Below are 26,828 nucleotides of genomic sequence, written 5' to 3'. Positions count from 1 at the left end.
CAGGGTAGCTGCATTTCTTATGACGATTGCGGTGGTTTCAAATCGCTAGCTTTAGAAATAGACGAACGTGACCCTCCCGACTCGTCTAGTGATGCTGTTAAAAATTATATATACACTGTCGGCATAGAATTTATTTTAACGAAACAAAATATAAATGTACTGATAGTTTATTATAATTTTGGCATCAATACAATACTTTTCTCAGCCCAACTGTATTTATTAAAAATGCCGAATTTTTGTGGAAATCTACGCCAGAAACTTTTTTTCTCGTCTTGAAAGGTTATATGATTATAATTTTTTCGATTTTTCAAAGGTTACAATGTCGAGATAAATTAGTATCAAAAATAGGAAAATATGGCTCGAATGCATATTTTAACATTTTCAAATGTAAATATATGTTGACCCTGCACTAAATCTTTAATCTTGAAAATGAACCCACCTCCATTAGAAAATCGCTTCATAATTGTAAAATAATATATGTGTGTATATATTTATTAATATTTTAACAAGAAAAAAAACATGTGATAAAAGATAGTGCTGGAAATCCTTAGGCTAAGTCTCAGTCTCAAACGTTTACAAAAAACATCACGTGCCCGTCCGGTGGCTGGTGCATGTTTAGGTGCATTCCCCGTAAGCTAGTACCGCTCCACCACCACGGAAGTGGGCCGCCACTGGACGTCCTTGTCCTTGACCTTGTCCAAGGTCAGAGTGCTCTCCGCAAACGCTGCGTTCAGGTTGCCGGCCAACTGGGGCCGATCCCGCGGCACACTGGTCATGGCCACCACATTGGCGGAGGAGTTGCTCTTCCGGTTGGTGTTGCTTCAAGGAAAACGGATAAGGTATTATATTATTAAGATATATATATTTTGTGGATAAAACTTAAAACGAATTTTAAATAGTCAAAAAATAGTCACATCTTTTTTTACCATATAAATCAGATAAAATATATTTTAAGTGAGAAATATATTATCTGCATAGAAATTAAATATAGTTTTGAAGGCAACCTGCCTCTTAAAGATGTAACTATAATTAATTGTTCAACTGCAACCGCAGAAATTCGGAGTAAATAGAATAAATAAAAATATAGATTTAAAGAAGTTTAAGCAAAATCTTAAGAACAAAAGAATAGATTTGTATATTTAAGGTGAAAACTGAAATGTATATCCTATACTATAAGAGATTTTTGGTTGCGATTTTCAAGATACAATATGATAATTGTATCAAAAATAAAAAATAGGCTTGCAATATTTTGAACAAAATCATAAAAACAAAAAAAATAAGTTTTTATAAAAAAATATATATATTAATATATTTCGATTTTTAATATACTTAATAATTGTATCTTGAATATCGGAACCGCTTTCCCCCTCTATTTAAGTAGTGTTATTTATCCGTTTTTCTTGATGGGATTAGGGTCAGGACTCGACCATATGCACTCACCTCCTCTGCTTGCGACAGGCCACCATGGACACGAGGACGGCCAGAATGATGATGGCCGCCAGAAGGCCGGACAGTCCGGCCACCATGGTCATCATTCCGTGCGGCTCCCCGTCGGAAGTCACCTTGGTAACTGCAAAGGCGAGGGAAAGCAACAGGTGAGTGATTGAGTGAGTTTGCGAGCGAGTGATTGACTGCTGGCGCTGACGTGCTGCTCCAATTGGGCAGGTGTGAATTGTAAATTCAACCAAGGTCAACTGTAAAGCTAAGCACAGCTCGGGCAATCTCTGAAAATATGAATGTTGGTTAATGGCCAGCTTTCAGCCGCACTGCGCTCCAGTTTGGGTAGGCGAACTCCTATTATTATTCAAAGAACCAAAGGAACAGTTTTTTAATTATTTTTTAAAACATAAAAATTATTAAACCTTAAAATAAAAAAAAAAATAAAATAAATAAAACTTGTCATTGATTAAAAGTTATTATTATTTCATCTCAATTTTTATAATAAATGCTTTCCAGATTTTAAACAATGCTTCTTATGTAAAGTAGACTTATTACACATGAAAAAAAATGTATATAAATAAATCAAATATAAAAATACAAATTAAGTCAATACATTTAACTGATTATTATGATCATCATTTAATCTACATTTTTATAGTAAGTGCTTTCCAGATTTTTAAAATTCTTTATAAGACATAAACCTAAACTAAATTGTTTTCCGAGTTAAATAAAATGTTTTCACTGCGAAAAAATGTATTTAAATAGACCAAATATATATTAAATACTTTTAAATGATGTTTACGGTAAATTCTATCATTTAATCTCAATTTTTATGGTGTATGATTGTTCTTTTTAAAAAATTTAGAAACAAATACTAATTCCTTATTGTTCACCCTACAGTATGTAATTTCTTGGAGTGCAGGGCGACGATGCTTTGTCGTCTCAGGGACAACAACTGGCGTTGAACTTCAACTTGATCGAAATCCGATCTGATCCGATTCAAAATGCGTGGAGTCGATCGGCGGCAGCAGGTTTATTTTACTGCCAAGCCGACGCCGACGCCAACGCACTTCCGGACTTTCTAAACCGGAAGTCGGGGGAAGCCCCGGCCGATCACTCACTCGAGTCCTCCACGACGAAGCGCTTTGTGTTGGGCGCGGACTGCACGTAACCTCCCAGCTCCATTTTCAGGTCCATGTTCTGGAATATTGACATTGAACATCGGTAAATATTTGTTGTTTGTTTTGTAAACGGGTTTTGCATAAATATCAACAGTTGCTTTGGCTCTTGTTTCCAAGTTCGAAGTGAACGTATATTTTTTGTAGTGTACAAGCTAAGAAAAGGCAGGAGGAGGCCGTGAAACATCTGTGTAAATGCAGTTAGCTAACTGCAGTGATCAAACACTAATTAATCCAACGAAATACAGTGAAGCTCTGATAAGTCGGAAACTTAAAACCCAAGAAATGTGTAATGTTTTGACTCTGAAATATAAGTTTGTGGTAAAAGATTGTTACCAAAACTATGTAGTGATTATGTTATTCTTAAATACTTTTAAACTCAAAGCATAGGCTATTCTATAGACGTTTTTAAAATTTCGAGAAGAATAAATTTCGAAAGTTTTTTTTTAAATATATTTCATTTACACGAGTTTGAAATTTCGAATTCGTTTTTGGAGTAGTATAGATTTTGAATGATTTCTTGTTAATATATTCTATTTACACATTTTCGAAATTTCGAATTCGTTTTTGGAGTTTGAAACTACGAAACATTGAACTCTGTGGTCTCAAAAGTTAAGGATTTGCATTTCAACGATTTTTTTTGGTTAGATTTTCGAACTTCCAAATTTCCGAATTCTGAATTTTCGACTTCGAAAGTCGGAGCTACGGAATTCCGACCGTACTGCCCCAGTTGCAGCAACCGCAGACGCACGCGCAGCGGCAGATGAAAAGGCACGCTCGACTTCACCGCCTCGACATCGAACTGTTGTTGGCCAACCGCCTCTGCCTCTGCCGCTGCCGCTGTCTCTGCCACCGCCGCTGCCGCGGCTACCGCCTCTGCCGCAGTCGACGGCGCTGCCTGCGTGCTTGTTAATTGGCCTGGAGCCCGGCTTATCAGCAGAGGGCAATAATTCCGCCCGAGTTGAGATGTCAGTGATTTATTTGGCCATAATTAATTTGATTTTATTGTTTACAGACCATTTTCGGCGGCGAAGTCATCTTCACTTAATTGTGAGTGACAAGTCACTAACTAGCTGGCAAAGCAGTGAGACTTCCTCAAGCCCATACACTCAGACACTGATTGACGGCAATTATAAAGCTTACTCCCCATTTAAAAGTTATTAATAATAATAGTAATAAATTTGAAAACTTGTCTCTGCCACTAAAACCAGACATTTTTAAAAAATACCCATTTATCTGTTGCAAAAAATGCAGAATGGAGCCCATTAAAATAGTTGAAAACAATTTGTTTTCATATTCTGATTCCCTCTGCGCCTCGTGATGGGTCGGAAGTTGGGGAAGTGCGACTGTGTGTGTTGATAAGACACCCACTCACCACTCCAAAGCTGTGCAAACACTTAATAAATACATTTAAAACTAGTTTCTTCTAATAAGAATCTCCCAGTGCGGAAGTAGATTTTTGAATATTTTGTAAAAGAAAACTACCTGCTAGCCTAAATCGTGTTATAAACAAAACAAAAACTAATTAAGATTCTCTGGGGCAATATATAAGTTGTTCTAAGAACAACGTCTCTAGCTGGCGATATCTCCAAATTAGACGGCAATTTTATCTGTCACGTTTGCCAATTAGGCGTAGGTTGTATCCATCGAAAAAGCGAAGAAAATCGTGTCGCAGAAACACTTTTGGAAATAAGACGGCCATAAAACCCTTTTAGTGGCCCAAGTACCTGCCGGATTGGGGATATCTCCCGGTGTCACCTATTATTCGGGGGTTTCTCTCTGCAGAGGGGAGATTTATTGGCTCATTATTCGAATTTAAAGGCCCGTCTGATTAGCACAGAATGTGTGTTTTTTATTGGATACCCACTTGATTTGCATGCGGGGCGAATAACTATCGAAAACTAAACTCATACAAAGAGAGCTGGGAATGCAAAAGGTACACAGAAAGAAACAATACAGTTTCTAGTTTTTTTAAAGAGTTAAATATGTAAGTGATTTTAGTTCTTGGAAAATTTTTAAAAGTAAGGAGATCAAGGATAGGTGTTTCCACTGTACAAAAAATACATTTCAAAAAGGAATACTGCAAATTTTGCAATTGTTTTAGAAACTGTATTACCTTAAATATTTTAAATTTTAAATTCCCCCAAACAACATTAAGTTTTAGGGCACTTTTTCCGTGCTTAAATATGTTTTCCAGATAGGGTTTTGTGGGATGGGCCGGAAGGAAAGCGGGATTGCATGCCAAGCCGCTGTTTCACTTAGTTTGATACGTACATCGAGTTCTGCGATACTTTGTGTTTAATATGTATTATATATGTAGAGTCGCATCTTCGGTACTTTGCGCTTTTTGCCACCGCGCCATTAATAATTTCATTAATTTAATCATTTGTGGTGGCAACAATTTGCCATTTAATGGCACAAATTACGGCTCGTGAATAGCACGGCGGCGAAATTTCCCAATTAAAATTCGGCAATCATGTAGATTTTCGCATTAAAATAAGTGCAGAGCTCTGCTGGTCTCGGCACTGTCACTAAACTCACACCAATCAATTGATTATCAATGATGATTTGTAGAGCGGAAATCTCGAGATATTAGGTAAGAACCGCCACTCACTTACAATATCTCCAGGCCGCTGCTGACTTGCTGGCCAAGGCGGGCGATACTCGTGTTTGGGAGTTGTGCTCGAGTTTGGGTATTTTGTGGCTTTTGTGTGTTTTGTGTTTGACTCTGAACTAACGCCGCCGACAATCGGCGTTCGACTAATGCGCTCTACGTAAAGCCCAAACGTAACTTTCGATTGCGCCAAAAGAGGCGGCTGCGACGCCGACTGCGCCGCCGCCGATCGCCGAGAAAGGGGACTTAACCCTCTGGGGCCGAGGCCAGCATTTGTGGCTCCAAGTCGCACAGCAAAATCTCAGGAATTATTACGATCGGCACGGGGAGATCCCCCTTTCAGGGTACAAACCAAAAACAAAAATTCAAAAATTTCAGTAACTTCTAAAAAAATAAACCACAGTCTTAAATTACTGTTGAAAAATATTACTTTCGGTTTTCGAACGCTCAAAACATTTTTAAATTATTACGATCAGCACGGGGAGGATACTGGTTATTTTTACTCAACAATTTGTTTATTGTATTCCACTAACAACGGAATCCTGGATCCTCCACTAAGGATCAGACTCAATAATAATATTTACCTAATAGTATAATCTACATCATCAAACTAGGTAGGAAATTTTATCTTTTCATTAACTTCTACAAAATTAAAATAAATATTAAAAAACAGACTTAAATTAATGTTAAAAAATATTATATTCCGTTTTCAAATGCTAAAAAATGACAAAAAAATATTGTTGATTTAAATCTTTAAATCATAAAATTAGGAATTATTTTAAGTCTTGAATTCACATAAATTATAAAATTAAAAGATTTATTTTAAGCTGTAGTTCCCACAGCTAAATCTAAATTTAAGTTCGCCTTACTTTTTATAATGTTAAAGATAATTATTTAATTGGCTATTCAGTACAAGCAATTTTAAAAAACGTATATAATGCCTACAATATATAGAAACAGTTGAAACAAACAACCTTTATTACTCATACGCAGTGTTGTCCCTCGCCATATAAGTTTTCAATATTTGTATTACCTAATTTATTGCTGGCACAACACAACGCACAACATGTAAATAAAAAACAAAAATATATTTACTTACTTAAATGGCGTCACAGAGCTTCAAAATTATATCACTCATACGCACCGCTGTCTTAGCGTGCCTAATTCGATTACCATTTATTAAAATTAATTGATTTTTATTTCGCGTATTCCTTTGAATTAGTTGCAACCGTTAGTATTAAATTTTATTCAAATAACACAAGTCACAATTTATAATTGATAGGCGCATTAAAAGCAATTATTTTCGCTTATAAATTAAAAAATAATTTTTCTCCATTATTTTAAATTATAATTTCTCCGCATACCTATCAGATGCGAAGAGTTATTCTGTGGCCTGTGGCGGTCGCCCGGGGGGTTAAGCAGGAGGCGATCTCTGTCAAGTTGAGCTGGGTCTACTCTCCAAGCGATGCGAATATGATCTCAAATCTAATTAAAATGTAACGAACGCAATGGAATTGGAATTGAAATTGTAGCCAAATGAAAGCGATGCCAGCGCCTCAATGCCAGCGATCAAGTCACTTGCTAATGGAACAGCATTTACAGCAGATCAAGGTGGGGGAAGATCGGATCGCCGGGCCCCTGGGGACATGATTTATCGATTTGCCGATAGCGGACAGCTGATAAGCAGCATAGAACACGACCCCCGGGAGACACGAGAAAGGAATTTGTGGTACACACACAATGTGCGATGTACGTACATGGCGCCTTACCGCATCTAGGGGTGCTCATCATGGCCACAGCAGCGGGTAAAACAGTAAGGGTGTTGCAATCAAGCACTACGTTAATTGGGTGTCTTATCTCTCGGGAAAATCGTTTTAATAGATTTTAGCTGAGGCGTATATAACAAAAGGAAACTGCATCCCCCGAGAACGTTTAAAGAACTGATTCTTATAGAAGTGCTTTTATAAGAAATTGCATAATTTGAATTATAAAAATAATAGTATTCGTTTATAATAACTAGTAACTAACTAAAATAGAATGGGTATTATTTTTGAGGGAGTTTAGCCTAGCAGTCTACTACAAAAGGGAACTGCATCCCCCGAGAACGCATGCAAGAACTGATTCTTTAAGAAGTGGTTTTATAAGAAATTGGTTTGAAAAACAGAATAGGTGTTGCAAAAACCAGTACTACGGGGATTGGATGTATTATCTTCCAAGAAAATCTGTTATTTTTTCAATTTTAGCTACGTCGAAATACATCCCCCTAGAAAGATTAAGGAACAGATTCTTAAAGAAGCGGTTTAATAAGAAATGGGTGAGTTTGTAACATATAGATATGTGATGCAATATAAAACACAATATATCTTTTGAAAAAAAGCCTCTACTACTTTAAAATAACCTGTAGAATTCTACCCCCAGCTGTTCGTGTTTAAGCAAACCTCCGGCCACGCCCAGCTGGCCAACAAAGGGGCGACAAGTGTTTTCGCAATGACGCAGATGGACCGACGACTGGCAAATTGTTTTCTGTTTTCTCCCACAAATTGAAAATCCGAAGTCGGTTCTATTCCGGTCTTCCGGGATGGGAATGTTCTTCAGACAGTGGGTGAATCATTGTCATGTGGTAACCTCAAGCCAATCTTCAGGCACTTAAAAACTTGTAGAAAAAAGACGGCCACAACATCGATAAAGGTTCCTAACAAGTAATAATAGCTTAATTCCCATATCAATCCATTAGGTTTTCAATTAAATAGCACTGACTAAGATTATTTGTTTGGCAAGAACATATATTTAATAATTAAACTTATGAGCGCCGTCGTGTTCTGCCTTTGAGATAAGATTTCGGATTGGTTATCGCTGCTCTGAATCAGAAAACCCAAAGGATATCTTGTAAAATGCCTAGTCACCTAATTGTGGGTTTTCCCAGTTCAGTAAGAGTTTTCGAAGACATGGTACATTCACGAAGAAAGGCCGTGTGATTTTGGACTCTCCAATCACTGGTCTAACTCCAACAACTTGTTCACATTCTGCCAAATCATCTCCGGTGTGTAGTACGCAGTGAGGAATAAGTAATAGGTGTTATTAGGTCATTAAAAATTATGTAAATTACAAGTATATTATTTTATGCAGGCTTTAGTACAAGGGATAGTTACTTGTAACCTTTTTGGTCTGAGAGAATTTAATGCGAGGAGACCAAAGGAATATACATTTTAAATATAAATATAATATTACATAATATAATAAAATGTAAAAATAATGTAAATTACAAGTATATAAATTATATTCAGGCTTAGTACAAAGGATAGTCCCCATGTACTTGTAATCTTTTTAGTCTGAGAGAATTTTTAATGGGAGGAGACCAAAGGAATATGAATTTGAAATAAAAATATAATATTATATAATAATATAATAATAATATAATAAAATGTAAAAATAATGTAAATTACAAGTATATAAACTATATTCAGGCTTAGTACAAAGGATAGTCCCCATTTACTTGTAACCTTTTTGGTCTGAGAGAATTTTTAATGGAAGGAGACCAAAGGAATATGAATTTGAAATAAAAATATAATATTATATAATAATACTATAATTATATAATAAAACGTAATAATAATGTAAATTACAAGTATATAAATTATATTCAGGCTTCAGTACAAAGGATAGTCCCCATTTACTTGTAACCTTTTTGGTCTGAGAGAATTTTTAATGGAAGGAGACCAAAGGAATATGAATTTGAAATAAAAATATGATTTTAAAATGTAAAAATATCATTGTAAAATCAAATTAGTCCATACTTTTCTTTGAGGGACTTTAACTTTTGCGGTCCCATTAGCAACCTAACTATAAGGGCATTCGACCTATGAGGAGTGCTCGATCTACGCGTGCAGCTTTTAGACTTCCAAAAGCATGGCAGTGGCAAATGATAGTGACGTCTTGGGGCGGCAAACAAATTGCTATAAATAAATGGCAATCGCAGGCCACTCTGGCCTAGGATTCCGGCGGATCGATCGGCCATATAATAGTCAATCAGTGGGCCAGACTGCCCGAGCACTCGGCATTATCTCCGCCCGATGGTGGCCCAGATAAAGCGCTTTGTTAACGTCCCTCCGCTGCGGCTTTCGCACCAAGACATCATCTTGCCTTTGTTGCCACATGAATTTGCGTTTCGGCGGAGAAATGGAGGAGTACATACAAATGAATAGAAAGCATTTGTTGTCGTCTGCCCTGGCCGTCCACTTGTTGTTTACCAACATTTACAACTGGGCTCGCAAAGATCGAACCCTAAGTTGGGGAAATACTCGCTATTTGCGTGCAAGTTGGGGCCAATTGACAGCTGCACTTGGCTGCTAAGAGCAAAAGGCGGTTTGTTTGGCCTGCAAACAATTAGCGGATGTTCAGGGGCTCCTTACGTAGGGAAAATTCTGGGAAAGCCACGTACTTTCCATTTTCCACCTCACCGCAACTCAGGTGATGATGCGAGTGGAGGGGTTTTCCAAGCGGTTTTATGGGTTTCTTTTATAGATTCGCTAAAATCTTTTAAAAGTATGAGAATCTCACATTGCAATCCCCTATCATAAATACCGTCAATAAAATTACATTTAATTTGTTGAAATATTTAATATTCATTTTTAAATGCCTCTATTCAATGGGAATCTCACTGCACAATCCCATTTCTTAAATACCTTTTATAATTTTAATTTCTTTCAATATTTAATATTAATTTTTGATAGTTTTTATTAAATTCAAAAATGTTAAAATTCAAAACAAACAATCTTCAATCTTCTTTTTTGGAAATATTTAATATTCACTTCTAATCCCTTCTATTTAATGGGATGCTTACCTTACAATCCTAGTTCTCAAATATTATAATATAATATATTAATTAATATTAAATTAAGTTTTTGGAAGTGTTTAATATTAATTCTGAATTGCTTCTATTTAAGGGAATCCCACTCTCTGAAATACCTTGGGTACATGAATTTTTATATTATATATCTTGCCTATCTTAAGCTGCAAAGAACATTTTGCCAAGTATTTGGCTTTGTAAACAGTGGAAATTCCCAACAGATCTGTTTGCATGCGCTGCATACTGTCTAATTAAACAATTAGGCGTCACTTTCGCCACCCCCCCAAAAGTATAAAAATTCCTTGCAAATAGTATATCACTGCCGACATTTCCAAGGTTCCCATCATAAATACCGATTTCTCAGACGATTCCGATGGCTTCCTGTTCTGGCTGCCCTCGCCCGATGGGATCTCTCAAAGTGTGCGGATCACATGTACTGGAATCAACGCCAAACAGGCCGTTGACTGATGTTTGCAATTTACTTAATTTGATGGCCCGCGTTGGGTACGTTTTAAAGGTGATTTAGAGATTGTCAGGCGACCAGAGTAAAACCAAAAACCGAAATAACAAAAATGAGAATTTGTCGCGCTCTTAATTCGAGTCAACAATCAGCGCACTGTGTCGACTTTTTGTTTGTTTTGTCTTTTCGCAATTAATGACACAACAATTTACAAGTGATTTTCAGTGCAACACGACACGATGCGGGTTATTTACAGCCGAAAGCGATTTTGTTAATTCACTCGACCGCTCTTTTCTTCTGCTTTTTTTTTAGGTGTTGCGACGTCAGAGGCGTTTTCCCCAATGAAAGCCGCCCGAAGCTTTCCCATTCTGTACCAATCGGCGGATAATATGTATACATATCTTCAAACACATATATCTTATTCTTATTCTTGACATTAAAAATAAACGAGAGCGCGTATAGAGACCGTCGTTGTCTGTGGGGCGAACAAAAAAAAATAAGAAAATGCCTCTCATCCCACGACACCAAATGGAAGTAAGGCGATTAACTCACTCCCCTAATTTATGCACGTGCAAAATTCGTGACGAAATTGGCGAATTCCTAATTGCAGATTGCAACATTCCCACCCGGGCCAAACAATTTATGTAAATTCTGAACGTTTTCACTTGTTACAACATTTCTGGAGCGTCATCGTTACACACGAATAAAGAACCGGACGAAAAGTTGAATTTTATAAAAGAAAGTTTATGTCTTAAGCAAAATATTAATTTTTCACTGTGTGTATATATTTTTAAGATTGATGTTAGCACTATTATAAAAATAGCATTATTTTAAAAATTATTATTTAATTTATTGTACATAACAAAACATGTCATGTTCTTATATTGTAGTTTATGTTTTTATTGAAAAACATACGTATATTGTTATAGAATTATTTGTGCCACCTGGCTCATTTATTTTTATGAATAATTATTATCAAAAAAAATACCATTATCATTTTCTTCTGATTATCACTAATAAAATAAAGTCTTCCATCTCGGAAACAGCCGATGTGCTGCATGCATATCCCCATCTCCCTCGCACCACTATACTATAGGACATGATGAAGAATACGAGAATATCACCTCACACTTTTCAAATAATAAAATTGTTTATTTTACTTCGATCCGATTTGATCTTCTGTCCGCTCTTGAAGTTGACCGACAACATTTAAATCGAATATATAATTTTAAACACTAAAAGCAACACTTGGAGCTCGATAAGTGAATGAAACTGTGCACGCTTTTCCTGCACTTGGGACAGAATTTGGATGCCACCAGTGCTCGGGTCAGGCACTCCCGGCAGAATAAATGCCCACTCATGGTGGCCACCGGCTCCTCATCCGCTCCGAGGCAAATTGGACATTGGTCGACCAGTTGCTTGACCACGGGATCCATCTCATCGGTCAGGTCAATGATGGCTTCCGGCTGCATTCCATGGGCTGCGCGGCCGCAGACATTACTTGTATTTCACATGGAGACCTTTTCTCGCAGTGTAGCTGCCCATTGACGCAAGCGGCAGCTCGCAACAATAGCGGTAAGGGCAACAATAACAACTGCCGGCAGCAACAATTACTTGTGATAACAGCCACATTAATTTTATTGTCAAAAAGCATCCACCCCCGCAGCGATCGCCCCCGCACCCGCACACCCACATCCAAACACAGACACTTGTACTAACACTGAGAGAATTGTGGCGTTCTCATCTGAGTTAAAAATCAATAACATAAATATAAAAAACTATTTAACAAAATCAGTTTAATTTTTCCTCTCTTACCACTTGGTTTCAAATTAAGAGCATTGATACCAGTTCGAAACTTACGGTTTTGAGAGCGAATGTTCGCAATTCAAGAACAAATTACTTGATTATTTCTCGCTGTGTATGGTACACCCCGCCGATCGCGCTTAGCCATATAAATTGCCATTGCGACTGATAAATTACACTAATCGCTGGCGGTGCCGACGTTTGAGCTTTGTTTGCCCGCAGCCCCTGCCACGCCCCCTCTCCCAGGCACGACACGATCTTCTATAGCTGCCGATCCCATCCCATCCGATCCGATCCGAGAGTATATGCCATAGCACTCAGAGAACAAAAGCAGGCACAAAGAAAGCTCTATCTACAGGGAAAGTGAAAGTAATTAGCAGCAAGTCCCCTGATTCATTACCCAATTTCATTGCCAGCTGGAATTCAGCTTGGTTTGTAAATACTTTTAGCCATACCTGGTTCAGTAGCACATGTAACTTTTAAATGGGCAATTTATGCAGGGAAAAAGTACACGTAATAATCTTGGCAAATTACATATTATACCTAAAATTTTACGATACGGAGAATTTCTTTATAAGGATCTTGAACTTGGGGTAATGAAAATATTTAAAAAAATAGGAGACCCACCTAATCCCAAGGATAAACGCCTATAACAACGTATCCCAGTTCCTGAGATCAGATAATATGGATTATAATAAAACTCCTAGTTTATGTTTTGGGGTTCCAGAGGTAAGAAAGATGATGGTTTATTGTAAGCATCGGTATAGTTTATAACAGAGTTCTACCCAAATTTCATGATAGTCCAATCCTGTGGAAGAGGTCTCCTTTGGCCACCCGCAGCAATTCGATCCGATCCCGATACTGGGAAGCCGGGCATCCGAGATCTAGAGCGACTCAATGCTGGCCTTCTTGTTTTTGTTCATGCCAAAGTATCCCCACCAGGATCGGCGCGCCCTCGACGCGTCGGCAGGTGCAACACTGGGGGCCGTCGAGGCGGTGGTGTTGCGAACAGCTCCTCGGGAGGCGGCCGCCAGGGATTGCTCCGTATTGGACTCCATGCTGCTCACACTGGACTCGGGTGGCTGGCCAGCGTTGGTGTTGGTGCTCCTCCGGCTGGCGGACTTGCCGGACTTCGCTGACTTTCCGGACTTGACGGTGCGCACGGTGTCCAACGAGACCTCGGTCACATTGGCCAGACTGGGCAGGGGGGTGACGCCGCCATTCCGGCTGCGACGCTCCCGACGCCCTCCGCCGCCGAAGAGCTTGTTCAGATACGGCATGCACATCCTGGAACGGATACTTCGGGCACAGGATCAGTTGCGATCGGCTGGGGTATAATTTCGGGGAATTGTGCTCTACAGTTCTGTACGTTTTCAATTTTGCTACTTCTATTTGGATGACATCGAACGAGAAAGTGACACTTTGAAATTTGTATCACGGGTAATTGGATTCATTTATACATATATATATAAAAAATATATATATATAAAAAAACTGCACTTTAGGCTAAAAATGAAATATAAAAAAAATGGGGTTAATTTGTGATCTTAATTACAATTTCGTACTGCATCAACTGAGTTAACGTTCTTGAAAGAGACACAAACATCCCTAATTCGATAAGCCTCTATCTATTGATATTAATATATCTATAGATAGATAGATAGATAGATAGATAGATAGATAGATAGATAGATAGATAGATAGATAGATAGATAGATAGATAGATAGATAGATAGATAGATAGATAGATAGATAGATAGATAGATAGATAGATAGATAGATAGATAGATAGATAGATAGATAGATAGATAGATAGATAGATAGATAGATAGATAGATAGATAGATAGATAGATAGATAGATAGATAGATAGATAGATAGATAGATAGATAGATAGATAGATAGATAGATAGATAGATAGATAGATAGATAGATAGATAGATAGATAGATAGATAGATAGATAGATAGATAGATAGATAGATAGATAGATAGATAGATAGATAGATAGATAGATAGATAGATAGATAGATAGATAGATAGATAGATAGATAGATAGATAGATAGATAGATAGATAGATAGATAGATAGATAGATAGATAGATAGATAGATAGATAGATAGATAGATAGATAGATAGATAGATAGATAGATAGATAGATAGATAGATAGATAGATAGATAGATAGATAGATAGATAGATAGATAGATAGATAGATAGATAGATAGATAGATAGATAGATAGATAGATAGATAGATAGATAGATAGATAGATAGATAGATAGATAGATAGATAGATAGATAGATAGATAGATAGATAGATAGATAGATAGATAGATAGATAGATAGATAGATAGATAGATAGATAGATAGATAGATAGATAGATAGATAGATAGATAGATAGATAGATAGATAGATAGATAGATAGATAGATAGATAGATAGATAGATAGATAGATAGATAGATAGATAGATAGATAGATAGATAGATAGATAGATAGATAGATAGATAGATAGATAGATAGATAGATAGATAGATAGATAGATAGATAGATAGATAGATAGATAGATAGATAGATAGATAGATAGATAGATAGATAGATAGATAGATAGATAGATAGATAGATAGATAGATAGATAGATAGATAGATAGATAGATAGATAGATAGATAGATAGATAGATAGATAGATAGATAGATAGATAGATAGATAGATAGATAGATAGATAGATAGATAGATAGATAGATAGATAGATAGATAGATAGATAGATAGATAGATAGATAGATAGATAGATAGATAGATAGATAGATAGATAGATAGATAGATAGATAGATAGATAGATAGATAGATAGATAGATAGATTAAAAAAAAGGAAATAGTCGAGTGATACAATATCAAAGATCAAAACAATCTAAAAAACACTGGGGAACAAAGGAAGTAACACTCAGCATAGACAAACTCAAATCCACTGCTTAAATTGCGCACGGTTGTGCTAAATTTAACCCAAGTTAAGGGAGGATTTGGTGCGAAGACCACTCGAAATGCAAGGAAATGCGCCGCTTGGGGCCGAAATGCGCCGCTTGGGGCCCAGATGTCTTGGGAGTTATTTATAGAACCGCTGGCACTACGACAATCCCTGCCTCATCCAGCAGACAACAAAGCGGGATCAGTTGCGAACCAACCATGCGATCGATTGGAGTTCGTGGAACGAGCCAGCCTCTGGGCATCCGGATCTGCTGTTGTCGCGTCTTCACCTGCATCAACTTCGGTTTCGTTCTGTCGCGGATCGGCCTCCTCAAGCTGATGGAGCTGGGTCTGGCCATGCTGTGCGAGGGCCTGCTGATCAAGTACGGCATTCCCTATGGCGACTCCATTGGCCAGGCGCTGACCAGTTTCTTGGCCACCACGGGCCACTGCTTCACCACCACCGGCATCCTGCTGCTCTGCTACGCCTTCTCCGACAAGTCCTACGGCCTCATCCGGCAGTCGCTGTTTGTGAGTAGTTCCAAGCTCTGAATTTATACATACGACAGTTTTTAAAAATTTAACTGTATATATATTGTATAAACAAAAGGCAAATAGTAATTTAGATGTCCGAAAATCTTTGTATCTTTTCCTACTAATTAAAAAATCTCCAGTTCAAGAAACTAATTAAAACTTCTCCAATTCTTCTTTTTGCAACCACTCCAGGAGACCTTGTTCAACGCCCTCGCCAGCTGCATGTACTTCAGTTCAGCCAGTTACATGGGCTTCGCCTGCGTGGTGTGGCTGCATCCACAGTTCCTGGTGCGACCCGGATTCTGGGCATACCCCGCCATGACGGCCTGCTATGTGAGTGCTAAAAATGTTTGAAAATAATGCAAATCCCTAAGTAATAATCCTTCTGCCCTTGGCTTTCAGTACTTGGGCTATGCGGCGGGCATTCTGCATGCCCTGGATGCCTACTTGGCATTCCGGCACTTTCGAGGGGCACGCTAATCCCGGCCAGACAAAGGCAGTATCTTAAGTAATTTGTGGACATATTTATATGAGTTTTAGGTTTAAGGCACCTTGCTTCTGATGGTCTCAAACATTCACAGTAAAAGCGCTTAGTCGTACATATGTTTATAAATAATAACCTTCAAAATGGACTGGTTTGATTAGCACCAAGAGGAGTGGGAGATCCGGAGATTGGGCCGGTTACGCCATTTTGTTGACCTCCGCCTTGAATTTCCTGTAAATACCATGAGGTTTAGGTGAACTTTTCTTTCCAGTTGAGATGGCTGAAACCCACTTGAGTTGCTTAAGAGCCTGGCTGGTTTCGTAGTCCGCCTTCAGCAGTCCGATACGCACCCAACGCGGCCGCTCGTGGATAACCTTGTGAATGAGAAACTTCAGGCCCAGCAGCAGGTGCTCGAAGATCACGAACGAAAGGTCCGGCACCGAAGGCAGCCAGTGGGAGAAAAAGTCCCTAGGTTAAGGGGGAGTGTAAGGTTATTAAAGCCATAGCTTCACGAGGCCAGAGCTCACTTGACATTGGGCTGGAGGAACAGCAGTCCGCAGTTGCTGAGCAGCGACATGACGGAGAGCAGCTCAAAGGCCAGCTGCCAGGCGCCGATATTCTTGGCCCGCCGGGCAAACGGTCGCTTGAAGATGTTGCACAGCTTCCACATGTCAATGTGCACGGCAAAGACGTTGTTCAGCAGAGCTCCAATGGCGGCGAACGGGGCGACGGCGGCAAAGAGGACGACGAACCCAAACTGGATGCACACCTGCAGGTAGTCCTCGTACGTGGAATGGTATTCATCTAGCCCGGACTCATAGAAGGACTGCTCGTAGCGCGGCAGATCGCTGATCGATCGCAGCTTCTCCTCGGCCACCTCGCGATGCCGGAACTCGGCGTACTTCTGGCGCAGCACCGCCATCAGCGGTATGCCAATCTCCTGGGCGATGCACAGCACCTGGAAGACCAGCAGCTGCATCATCAACTGGTACTTCAGCTGGCGCAAATCCTGCAGCACAAAGGCAATATAAAACTGCGAAAAGAAGTTGTTGACGATCTCAAAGAGCATCAGTTTGTTGACCCGATGGCGATCGTACTGCGAACGCGTTCGGTGGTTCTCCAGGTTGGTGAGGAATGTGGCCAGCTTCTCGTACGCCCACGAGAAGATCGCAATGAGCACCGACTGCACAATGACCGGCACGTACAGCAGCCAGGAGTCCGGACCGAAGTCCGCCAGCACCTCGGCCTCGATCTGGAACTGGTAGAGGGCAAACCAGCCGGCGGCCACCACACAGCCCAGGACCACCGGGTACGAGATGCAGTACATCTGCAGGTACGTGTAGCGCATCGGGTAGTGCAGTGTCATCTTTCCGGTAATGGGATCCGGTTTCATTTGGCCGGTGTAGGCGGAGCGCGGCTTGTCCAGGCTGCTCATCTCGATGGTGCCCCATCGGTACGAGTAGCCGGCGCACTTGCGCTTCCACAGCTCCAGAAAAATCTGCAAATATCAAAATTAAAAATATAAAATTTAATTGATAAAGAAGAATACACTTTTTAAGTTAAATAACTTGTAAATAAATTATTAATTTTTATACATTAAATTGAATAGATATATAGTGCAACCAAATTGTGAAATTCTTAAAACCGCAAGAATAAAATACACACTAGCTATTTTAATTGTCGCACTTAAAAGTTTCCCACCTAAAGGCACTTAAATGGCGCTATTTTTAGACTTTGTCACATTTAAGATTTATAAATTTTAAAAGAAATGTATTTTTAATGTGCACAAGTTTACTTTGTGACTGAACAAACGAACTCACCGTGGTCCATACTACATAGAAGCTGCAAACCAGCGAGATATTCAGGTCGAATACACATTGGAGGATGCCAAAGACGGAGGGGAAGATCAGAGCCTTTGTGTAGAACTCGATGAAGCCGAAATAAAGGCCTATGCTTGAACCAAAGTAGTTTCGAATATCCTCGATGGGCAGCGTGGTGCGTTTCAGGTTCCAGTTAAAGCGTTCCAGGTATAGCTTAAAGGAAAATGCTGATTAATTATATAATTTATAATACTTCTACCGATCATATCTATCTGCGTAGTGCTTAAACTAGAGCAACATACTACCACAAATAGGAAAGTATTTTTCGAAACCGCCTTATTTCGATCTAAACTCACGATATCGTGCAGGGGAAACATGTCCTCAATGTAGCCCTTTTGTACATATGACTTAATGCCATCCTGGATCACGTCCTTGATGAGTACAGGTATCTCGCAGTAGCGAAGGATCTGCTCCTTGCCCATGCCGGGCAGAAGGAAGTCCGAGATGCAGCCGTAGTTGAACTTCTGCATGCTGTTCGTGGTGGTCATCTTCTCCAGCTCGGCGGCATCGGCCAAACGCAGCAAGGTATCCACGCTGGCCGACAGGTATAGGTACTTTTCGGTTTTTCTGAAAGAAAATAAAGTTATTAGATTCTTAAATGTATGAGGTATATCTATTTAAATTATAGAACATCTTGAAGACTAAAAGTACTTCTTGGTTAATTTTCTTAAGAAGATTTATCTTATGAGATAAGACATTTATGTTATTTCTTAACAAGAGAATTCGATTTCATTTTCCCTGTTCAGTAAACCAATTGTTTAATGAAAGAACATAATTTCTTTGATAAGTTAACAGTTTCAATTTCAGTCTAATTTGAAAAAAATCCATTCCAGAAATAGTGTTTACATTGTCTGTTGTATAAACAATGCACTTTTGAGCCCATTTAGACAGGTTGTTTGCTAATTTGAAGTGATTTACTGATGTATTCCAGATTTGAAGTGCTCGCCATGAAATTTGGTTTGGTATAGAAATTATGTTAAGACAAACCTCAAAGGTTTTGTTGGCTCACTAAAAAAACTCTTTGTTAAATTACATAAAAGGTGTTTACATTGGTTGATCTCTAAACAAGAACTTTTGATTATATACAGATACTTTTGTTTAGTTTTATGAGTTGGAAACATTGGCAGACCGTCTTGTTTCGATATTAAACATTTAGTAAAAGAATATAGTTTATGTTATATAAAATATTTGGGCATCGATTAAAAACTTTTCCCAAATCTTTACTAATATTTTTTATTATCGAAATGGAATTTAGTTTATTGCGCGATAGGAACCATTTTAGTTAATTAAATATTGAGTTATAATAATAATTTTTCCATTGTTTGGGGTTACATAAACAGTTTTGAGGTAGGTTGTAGATAAAATTTTTTTTTTAAATCATTTCTTTTTTTTAATTTCAGTGATTATACTCCAGACGCTTTTAGTCCAAATGAAAATATTTTTTAATTATATAAATTATTTTCGAAATTAAAAAATTGTTTGGGTAACTATCTAAATATCTAAGATTCAACAATGACACATGTGTGGTGCCTGCTCACCCCACGATCTCCAGCGTGGTTTGGATGCCAAACTCCTGGATGATCTTCTCCACGTCCTGGCAGTGCCTCAGCCTAGCCTTCTCGGTGAAGATGATGACGATGTGGGTCTGTGCAGATCAAAGAGATACTTCGAGATGGCCCCGGACTTGAAATACAATGCGGCTGACCTTGTCGAAGGGTTCCGGATCGGGGCCCAGTCCCTCGGCCCCATCGCCAGACTCCAAGGTCCGCTGGCGCTGCAGGGCCTCCAACTTGAGGCTGCGCTGTCGGCGGAACAGCTGGTTCTCGATGATGTTCCGTGTGCGTGGTCCTGGACCTGCGAAAGGTGCGATGCACATGAGTATGGTACGTGGCCAGCTTTCGATTCCGGGCTTCTAGAATCCGCTCGGCCAGCGTTATGCACTCACTCTTGGCATCTTCGGACATCGTTTACGGGTGACGGCTGATGACGAGTGGTGGCGTCGCTGAACTAATAACAAAATATAACAATCACATCCACACTGAGTCGCGCCGCCGAAATATAAATATGTACAATATGCTCACAGAGTTCTCTCGCATGAGTAAGTGCTCGCCGTCCCGCTCGCTCGGCCGGCGTGCGTGCGAATGTTAATTGCGTGTATTGCGGCCCCTGCCAATGCCAAAACACTGAGTTCTTAATAATAATGCCAAAATATTTCGCCTTTAGCAGTTCTTGCCGGTTCAAAGTGCTTTTGTTGTTGTCCCAGCTTCGTGGCGTTCGTGACGTCATGGCCGCCATGTTTATCGAATCGGCTTGCCTCCGTCGCCGCAGCAGCAACAGCACAGTAAAAACAACAAAAATGAATTAGAGTCATAATTGATTTCGCTTTAATTTAGTTCAAACTTTGTGCAATTCCCCTTTCCCGCCCTTTGTGAATTACAGCCAATCAATCATTTATCGATTAACGTTTGCAACTCTGCCAGAGATGCGCGCCGGCTGCACCGGTGACTGGAAGTCACGGCATGAGCGAACTGTGACTACGCGGTGAAGCGGTTCGAACTGGTCGGCATCAACAGTGATTAGAGATGCGTTTTTCTTGGACTGCAGCACGCGTATACCGGAAAACCCAACTACAACGACCCCTGTCACCTTAAGAAATATTTAATAATATATATATATTAATATTTTGTAAGAGGGTCCACCAGGATTTTTTGGAATTCAGATTTTGGCCAAAAATGCTCCTTTTTTATTGGTTTCTTGATCGTAGTTTACCCAAATCAAGGCGTACAGCTAAAAGAGCGACTGTTTTGGACAGCTTGCTTAATTTGCTAAGGATCCCTATCATTTTTGGGAAGATTACATTTTTTTACAAATTTTCCATATTTTGTAAGGAGGTCCACCAGGATTTTTTGGAATTCAGATTTTGACTAAAAATGCTCCTTTTTTAGTGGTTTCTTGATCGTAGTTTACCCAAATCAAGGCGTACAGCTAAAAGAGCGACTGTTTTGGACTGCTTGCTTAATTTGCTAAGGATCCCTATCATTTTTGGGAAGATTACATTTTTTTACAAATTTTCCATATTTTGTAAGGGGGTCCACCAGGATTTTTTGGAATTCAGGTGTTGGCCAAAAATGCTCCTTTTTTAGTAGTTTACCCAAATCAAGGCGAACAGCTAAAAAAGCGACTGTTTTGGACAGCTTGCTTAATTTGCTAACGATCCCTATCATTTTTGGGAAGATTTAATTTTTTTTAAATTTTTCCAAATTTTGTAAGGGGGTCCACCAGGATTTTTTGGAATTCAGATTTTGGCCAAAAATGCTCCTTTTTTAGTGGTTTCTTGATCGTAGTTTACCCAAATCAAGGCGTACAGCTAAAAAAGCGACTGTTTTGGACAGCTTGCTTAATTTGCTAACGATCCCTATCATTTTTGGGAAGATTTAATTTTTTCCAAATTTTGTAAGGGGGTCCACCAGGATTTTTTGGAATTCAGATTTTGGCCAAAAATGCTCCTTTTTTAGTGGTTTCTTGATCGTAGTTTACCCAAATCAAGGCGTACAGCTAAAAGAGCGACTGTTTTGGACAGCTTGCTTAATTTGCTAAGGACCCCTATCATTTTTGGGATGATTTAATTTTTTTTTAAATTTTCCATATTTTGTGAGAGGATTTTTTGGAATTCAGATTTTGGCCAAAAATGCTCCTTTTTTAGTGGTTTCTTGATCGTAGTTTAGCCAAATCAAGGCGTACAGCTAAAAGAGCGACTGTTTTGGACAGCTTGCCTAATTTGCTAACGATCCCTATCATTTTTGGGAAGATTTAATTTTTTTAAAATTTTTCCAAATTTCGTAAGGGGGTCCATTAGGATTTTTTGGAATTCAGATTTTGGCCAAAAATGCTCCTTTTTTAGTAGTTTTTTGATCGAAGTTTACCCAAATCAAGGCGTACAGCTAAAAGAGCGACTGTTTTGGACAGCTTGCTTAATTTGCTAACGATCCCTATCATTTTTGGGAAGTTAAAATTTTTTTTTTTAATTTTCCATATTTTGTATGGGGGTCCACCAGGACCAGGACGATCCCTATCATTTTTGGGAAGATTTAATTTTTGGTTTTTGACCAGGTTTTGACCATAAATACGCGTTTTTTAGTGTTTTTATATGTTTGATTATGTCTGTTGTTACTCAAAAATGTGTTTGTCAATTCGATTTAAGTCCTCGTCGACTTAAACTTTATTTTTGACAGAAATATGCAAACAATATTACTTTTTCATCATTACACAAACAATTCAAGGAAATATTGTACACATGTTCAAATATACATACAAATAGCCCTTTTGAAAACAGGAAATACTTAAAACTTACTTATTTCACAATTTGTTTTTAATAATTCTCATTTTTAACAGAACTATGTCTGTAATGTGCGTTCCCTAAAAACATTGATATAAATTACTGAGTAAAAACAGTGACTTTTGTGGTCACGCCACCAGCGGGCCGTCGGTCTGGCAACGCCTCTGGGGACTTGGTCTGCCACCAGGTGGCAACCTCGCAATCAGCTGGATCTTTTGCCGCCGCGCTCTCCCTGAAACATTGTGATGCAATTTTGTTGTTTTGAGGCCTAAAAGTGAAAGTTTCCACTGATAAGCAGCCGTGGCTTGAGCCTCCGCCCAGCAGCCGACAAGAGGAGATTCCGGGCCGTGTCAGCCAGGCGACGAAACACTCGTTGGAGTCACCAGCAGCAGTTGCAACCGCCGAACTCGCTCCGCATTCCGAAGGGCGACCGCACATGGAGCGCAGGGTCGAAGCCGCGCCAGAAATCAAACAAGATAGCGCTAGCCCATGAGCGGCCCTCGAGGAGTGGGCGCCGAGGCCTAACCTCAAAGCACGAGCACAATCCGCCGCATCGGCACACAGAGATTCCCGTTTTCCATTCCCATTCCCGCAGGATTCTGAGGATCCACACAGGAGCTTCCTGTGCCGCAGGATGCAGCGCATCATGCCGGCCTCGTGGACCAGCGGCGGCAGCCTGCTGCCCTTCCGCGTCTCCACCACTACAAAGGTGCGTTCAAAGATCAAACTACTCTTAAGAATCAAAGAAAGGTGTGGGATAGGGTGAAAAAAGCTTAGAAAGCTCTTTTACCTAGGGATATAGGTGGGATAGGGTCTGGAGGTTCCTATAGAGCAAGAGCACATTTGCAAGTAGTACTTAGTAGCATTATTGAAGCTTAAATAGCCAAGAGAACCTAAAAATATTCAGTTTTACAGATAGTGATTAACATCGGGGCTTTAGAATATGAATTAAATCAATCAGAACAATTACTTACCCTCTGAATCCTCGCCAGGTGGTCCTCTTCTCGCTGACCGCCGGTGTGGCCCTGATGAGCGTTCTCTCCCGCTTCCTTCGGCGCCGCAAGCCACCGCGTCCGCCGCGTCGGGCCAGGAAGTACACAGGCAGGAGGAACCGCAACAGCATGCGCAGTCCCAATGACCTCATCTCGATAGCCGGGTCCAAGGCCTCGGCGAGATCGGGCAGTCCCGTTGGCTCCACCTTGGCCTATTCGGACCGCTTGTCCATGGCCTCCGGTTCGATTGGCGTTGGCGTGATGGGTGTACAGAATGCCGGTCCTGGTCCTGGCTCAGTGGTCACCCAACTGACAGCCCAACAGCTGGGCATGATGGGCATGGAGGCGCTGGACACGGTGATCAACTTTTGGGAGGACGCCCTGGCGGCTCATTATTCACCCGGCGGACTGCCCGCCCTGTTGACCACGGCGGAGGACTCGGAGTTCTGCCGCGAGATCCAGAACCTGCTGGAGATGGCCTACACGCTGCAGGAGCAAAGCGAACTGCTCTTCCTCGACCAGCGCTCGGTGCTGTTCCGCGAGGAGCATTCCATTGACGAGGCCGAAGAGGAGGCAGGCGAGACGGATGACGATCGGCGGTCGCGTAAGTCCGGCAGCGTTCTAAGTCGAGCGGGTTCCGATCCGAACTTTGATTCCGCGGAGAGCTTTGCCTCCGCCCTAGACCAGGTGGCGGACCTGCGGGAGTTCGACGGCTTCATCGAGACCTCGTACGAGGAGTATCCGCTATTCCAGACCGCCCTCAAGCACCACGATGAGTACACGGTGCCGTGCCGCACTATTCGGGCGGAGCTGATGCACTGCAGCACCGACACGGAATATTTGGCCAAGCTGCACTGCGTCCGACTGGCCTTTCAGTTCCTGTTCAAGGATCCCGCTGTGGGCCAGTGGATCTGCGATTCCGGCCGGCAGATCCTTACCGATCTCCTTTGTCTGGGCGATAAGGACACCAAGGAGTTTCTCGTGGGCTACGAGGACATGGTGAACTATCTGCACGACAGCAACAACTGGCCGTGCATCCAAATGGAGCTGGAGCAGCGCAATGTCAAGGCGATGACCTTCTACGACATCTGCCTGGACTTCATCATCCTGGATTCGTTCAAGGACCTAGATGCACCGCCCGCCAGCGTTACGGCGGTGGTGCAGAACCGCTGGCTGTCCAATGGATTCAAGGAGACGGTGAGTGCACCATCCACAAGTCGAGATCATATATTTATTCATCTCCTGTATGTTGGCGTCTTTTTCAGGCCTTAACCACAGCCGTGTGGTCCGTGCTGAAGGCAAAGAAGCGGATGCTCAAGTTCCCCAACGGGTTCATGTCGCACTTTTACGTGATATCCGAGCAGATATCGCCACTGATGGCCTGGGGCTTCTTCGGGCCCAACGAGAACCTGCGCGACATCTGCCACTACTTCCGGGAGCAGCTGCTCGCCTTTCTGGGCGACATCTTCAGCTTCCAGAAGAGCCGCTTCACCACCATCGAGGAGTTCTCGCAGGACGTGCTGCAGCACATGCAGACGCGCGTGAACAACATTGGCGTGAAGTTCAGCCAGTAACTGGCCTTCACCCAAGCCCTTTACCCATACTTCTTGGACTCCCATTGACTTTTTTTTACAAACCCGGTTGGTTCGGTAGTTTCCCTAAGAAATGCTCCACAAGTTGACTAATTTTAAAGCCACATGCATCCAGCCACACGACACCAAATCCACGCATCGTCATCGTATGAATAAGCTGCATTTAAGTCGCCAAAACATATGTAAAATAAAACTGTTTACCGCCCGCTCCGAGCAGAAATCCAGCTGCGATGCCTCCGATTGCATGGGAGAGGTGGGCCCAGGTAACCGAGACACCGCATACCCTGTAACTATATGGTTCAGTGATGCACAGTACATACACTGACATAACTACGCACACGAGGAGTTACTTAAGTCGAGAATCAAACATGAATTAGTTGTTTTATTATTAAGCCTATTGGAAGCCATTTGCGGTTTTGTTACAATTTTGCTGAAAAAGTTCAAAGATTTATGTGGATCCCTCAAATTCATAAGCATACATATACACATATTCAAAATGGTTTAATATTTCCTAATGAAACGAACAATCTAGAGATTAAATAAGCACTTCAAGACATAAAACCACCATTTCTGTAACAGTAAGTTGACTAAGGTAGTCGGATCGTTTGAAATACTTTATTTACCCAACTAAGGACCAATCGTTCCTTTGAGTGATGACCTTTAATTTTAGATATTACCCCCATAGAATCGATTTTTGTAAACTTATTCTGAATTATGTGAAATATAGTGATCAGATTATGACAAATGAAAGTATTGTAGGGTATTGATAGGCGGCGAAGTTGAAACCAGAAGGTAATCCTCACCTGCCGTCAGTCTGTGCCTTCGGCTCCGTGGAGCAAGATGTGCCATGGTGTGGGCCTCTGCTGCGGCCTCCTGTCTCTCGGCGCCTTCGTGAGTTGCTGCCCCGCTCCATGTGCGCCAAGATCCGCAACCCCTTACCGTATCCCACACAGATCTCCTGCTTCGTGGCCCTGCACATGCTCAACAAGATCATCCACATCCAGCTGGACGCCGTGGTTCACATGCACATCCAACTGAAGGCCGAAGAAGAGTCGGGCGTGCGCTGTCAGAGAACCCTGATCGTGGACAATCTGGACGCACCTCATCTGAGCTGGCTGGAGCTCTTCTACATGCGCTGGACTCTGGTGTTTACGCTGTTCTACTCCTTCGCCGCCACCCTGCTCATCCGGGCCAAATACCTGGGCAACTTTGACATCAGCCGGGCCACCTCCAAGGCGGTAGTAGATTTCAGATTCACACAGAATCCATGGGTAAACACGATCTTCTCCCCGCACCAGATGATACTGATGGGATCGCTGCTTTCGATGGTCCTGCTGCTGGCCACCGTTGTGCTCCATCAGCGAGAGCCCTTCCTGGACCTGTGGTGCAACATGTTCATAGTCTACCACCTGTACTACATCGTCCTGACCACCGCCATGTCAGTGGTTTTCTTCCTGGCCCACTCCTGCCGGGATTGCCCAGAGCCGGCACTAAAGTTCTAAGACAAGCCTGTAAACTGCCTTTTATAGAACTAGATTTTATCTAATAAAAAAGAACTTTGATTTTAAAAACAAACTCTTAGCTCTTTTTTATTTTTTATTTTAATTTTAATTTTTTTAATATTGAAAAAAAAGTGTGTTTAAAAAACCCATGTATAAATCTGTATACATAGATGGAAACCAGAGAACAATTCTTAAAGTAAAAAAATC

The 26,828-nt window shown here is 40.7% G+C and overlaps 7 protein-coding genes across 11 annotated transcripts in view; 4 read left to right on the top strand and 3 right to left on the bottom strand.

Moving 5' to 3' along the window:
* The window catches only part of LOC108023986 (serine protease SP24D), a 101,399-nt gene that overhangs the window by 43,456 nt on the left and 31,115 nt on the right, over positions 1 to 26,828 (top strand). The gene's annotated exons all lie outside the window — the stretch shown is intronic.
* On the bottom strand, positions 461 to 10,890 carry LOC108024052 (uncharacterized). Of its 4 annotated transcripts, none has more exons than XM_017093831.3 (4): positions 10,432 to 10,890; positions 2,562 to 2,640; positions 1,441 to 1,570; positions 461 to 819 (listed from the first exon to the last, which is right to left on the bottom strand). In XM_017093831.3, the coding sequence occupies exons 2-4, from the start codon at positions 2,635 to 2,637 to the stop codon at positions 636 to 638; spliced, it is 390 nt and encodes a 129-aa protein (XP_016949320.1). In that variant the 5' UTR covers positions 2,638 to 2,640; positions 10,432 to 10,890; the 3' UTR covers positions 461 to 635. The 4 variants fall into 4 exon arrangements, with proteins under 4 accessions (XP_016949320.1, XP_016949321.1, XP_016949319.1 ...); XM_017093832.3 differs by lacking the exon at positions 10,432 to 10,890 and adding an exon at positions 5,233 to 5,388; XM_017093830.3 differs by lacking the exon at positions 10,432 to 10,890 and adding an exon at positions 5,237 to 5,388.
* Positions 13,049 to 13,810, bottom strand: LOC108023934 (uncharacterized). The gene has a single exon (XM_017093620.3). The coding sequence runs from the start codon at positions 13,625 to 13,627 to the stop codon at positions 13,226 to 13,228; it is 402 nt and encodes a 133-aa protein (XP_016949109.1). The 5' UTR covers positions 13,628 to 13,810; the 3' UTR covers positions 13,049 to 13,225.
* LOC108024030 (protein singles bar) lies at positions 15,412 to 16,386 on the top strand. Its single transcript, XM_017093799.3, has 3 exons — positions 15,412 to 15,832; positions 16,028 to 16,168; positions 16,238 to 16,386. The coding sequence occupies exons 1-3, from the start codon at positions 15,521 to 15,523 to the stop codon at positions 16,313 to 16,315; spliced, it is 531 nt and encodes a 176-aa protein (XP_016949288.1). The 5' UTR covers positions 15,412 to 15,520; the 3' UTR covers positions 16,316 to 16,386.
* LOC108024029 (anoctamin-10) lies at positions 16,340 to 20,624 on the bottom strand. Its single transcript, XM_017093798.3, has 9 exons — positions 20,281 to 20,624; positions 20,145 to 20,206; positions 19,905 to 20,053; positions 19,738 to 19,844; positions 18,496 to 18,766; positions 18,140 to 18,352; positions 16,847 to 17,817; positions 16,611 to 16,787; positions 16,340 to 16,550 (listed from the first exon to the last, which is right to left on the bottom strand). The coding sequence occupies exons 2-9, from the start codon at positions 20,161 to 20,163 to the stop codon at positions 16,517 to 16,519; spliced, it is 1,941 nt and encodes a 646-aa protein (XP_016949287.1). The 5' UTR covers positions 20,164 to 20,206; positions 20,281 to 20,624; the 3' UTR covers positions 16,340 to 16,516.
* Positions 22,488 to 25,343, top strand: LOC108024022 (mitoguardin). Its single transcript, XM_017093784.3, has 3 exons — positions 22,488 to 23,244; positions 23,528 to 24,724; positions 24,793 to 25,343. The coding sequence occupies exons 1-3, from the start codon at positions 23,170 to 23,172 to the stop codon at positions 25,099 to 25,101; spliced, it is 1,581 nt and encodes a 526-aa protein (XP_016949273.1). The 5' UTR covers positions 22,488 to 23,169; the 3' UTR covers positions 25,102 to 25,343.
* LOC108024023 (uncharacterized) lies at positions 25,855 to 26,688 on the top strand. 2 transcript variants are annotated; one of them, XM_017093786.3, is made up of 3 exons: positions 25,855 to 26,010; positions 26,073 to 26,357; positions 26,418 to 26,683. In XM_017093786.3, exons 1-3 carry the CDS (start codon positions 25,960 to 25,962, stop codon positions 26,619 to 26,621), a joined length of 540 nt encoding a protein of 179 aa, XP_016949275.1. In that variant the 5' UTR covers positions 25,855 to 25,959; the 3' UTR covers positions 26,622 to 26,683. The 2 variants fall into 2 exon arrangements, with proteins under 2 accessions (XP_016949275.1, XP_016949274.1); XM_017093785.3 differs by having other exon boundaries at positions 25,881 to 26,010; positions 26,073 to 26,688.

Source organism: Drosophila biarmipes, chromosome X (assembly GCF_025231255.1).
Source record: "Drosophila biarmipes strain raj3 chromosome X, RU_DBia_V1.1, whole genome shotgun sequence".
Taxonomy (NCBI): domain Eukaryota; kingdom Metazoa; phylum Arthropoda; class Insecta; order Diptera; family Drosophilidae; genus Drosophila; species Drosophila biarmipes.
Note: the sequence above shows the minus strand (reverse complement) of the source record. Positions and strands in the feature narration are given on the sequence as shown.

Bases quoted from the DNA above. Each gene is read 5' to 3' on its own strand.
- LOC108024052 (XM_017093829.3), bottom strand. From the start codon at position 2,805: ATGTTTCACGGCCTCCTCCTGCCTTTTCTTAGCTTGTACACTACAAAA. The intron at 1,571-2,561 runs GTGAGTGATCGG...TCGCCTTTGCAG, and splicing joins CTTCGTCGTGGAGGACTCGA to TTACCAAGGTGACTTCCGAC. The intron at 820-1,440 runs GTGAGTGCATAT...TTTTCCTTGAAG, and splicing joins GCCTGTCGCAAGCAGAGGAG to CAACACCAACCGGAAGAGCA.
- LOC108023934 (XM_017093620.3), bottom strand. From the start codon at position 13,627: ATGTGCATGCCGTATCTGAACAAGCTCTTCGGCGGCGGAGGGCGTCGG.
- LOC108024029 (XM_017093798.3), bottom strand. The intron at 19,845-19,904 runs GTCAGCCGCATT...TGATCTGCACAG, and splicing joins ATCCGGAACCCTTCGACAAG to ACCCACATCGTCATCATCTT. The intron at 16,551-16,610 runs GTGGGTTTCAGC...TGGTATTTACAG, and splicing joins CAGGCTCTTAAGCAACTCAA to GAAATTCAAGGCGGAGGTCA.
- LOC108024030 (XM_017093799.3), top strand. From the start codon at position 15,521: ATGCGATCGATTGGAGTTCGTGGAACGAGCCAGCCTCTGGGCATCCGG. The intron at 15,833-16,027 runs GTGAGTAGTTCC...CAACCACTCCAG, and splicing joins TCATCCGGCAGTCGCTGTTT to GAGACCTTGTTCAACGCCCT. The intron at 16,169-16,237 runs GTGAGTGCTAAA...CTTGGCTTTCAG, and splicing joins CCGCCATGACGGCCTGCTAT to TACTTGGGCTATGCGGCGGG.
- LOC108024022 (XM_017093784.3), top strand. From the start codon at position 23,170: ATGCAGCGCATCATGCCGGCCTCGTGGACCAGCGGCGGCAGCCTGCTG. The intron at 23,245-23,527 runs GTGCGTTCAAAG...AATCCTCGCCAG, and splicing joins GCGTCTCCACCACTACAAAG to GTGGTCCTCTTCTCGCTGAC. The intron at 24,725-24,792 runs GTGAGTGCACCA...CGTCTTTTTCAG, and splicing joins CCAATGGATTCAAGGAGACG to GCCTTAACCACAGCCGTGTG.
- LOC108024023 (XM_017093785.3), top strand. From the start codon at position 25,960: ATGTGCCATGGTGTGGGCCTCTGCTGCGGCCTCCTGTCTCTCGGCGCC. The intron at 26,011-26,072 runs GTGAGTTGCTGC...TATCCCACACAG, and splicing joins TCCTGTCTCTCGGCGCCTTC to ATCTCCTGCTTCGTGGCCCT.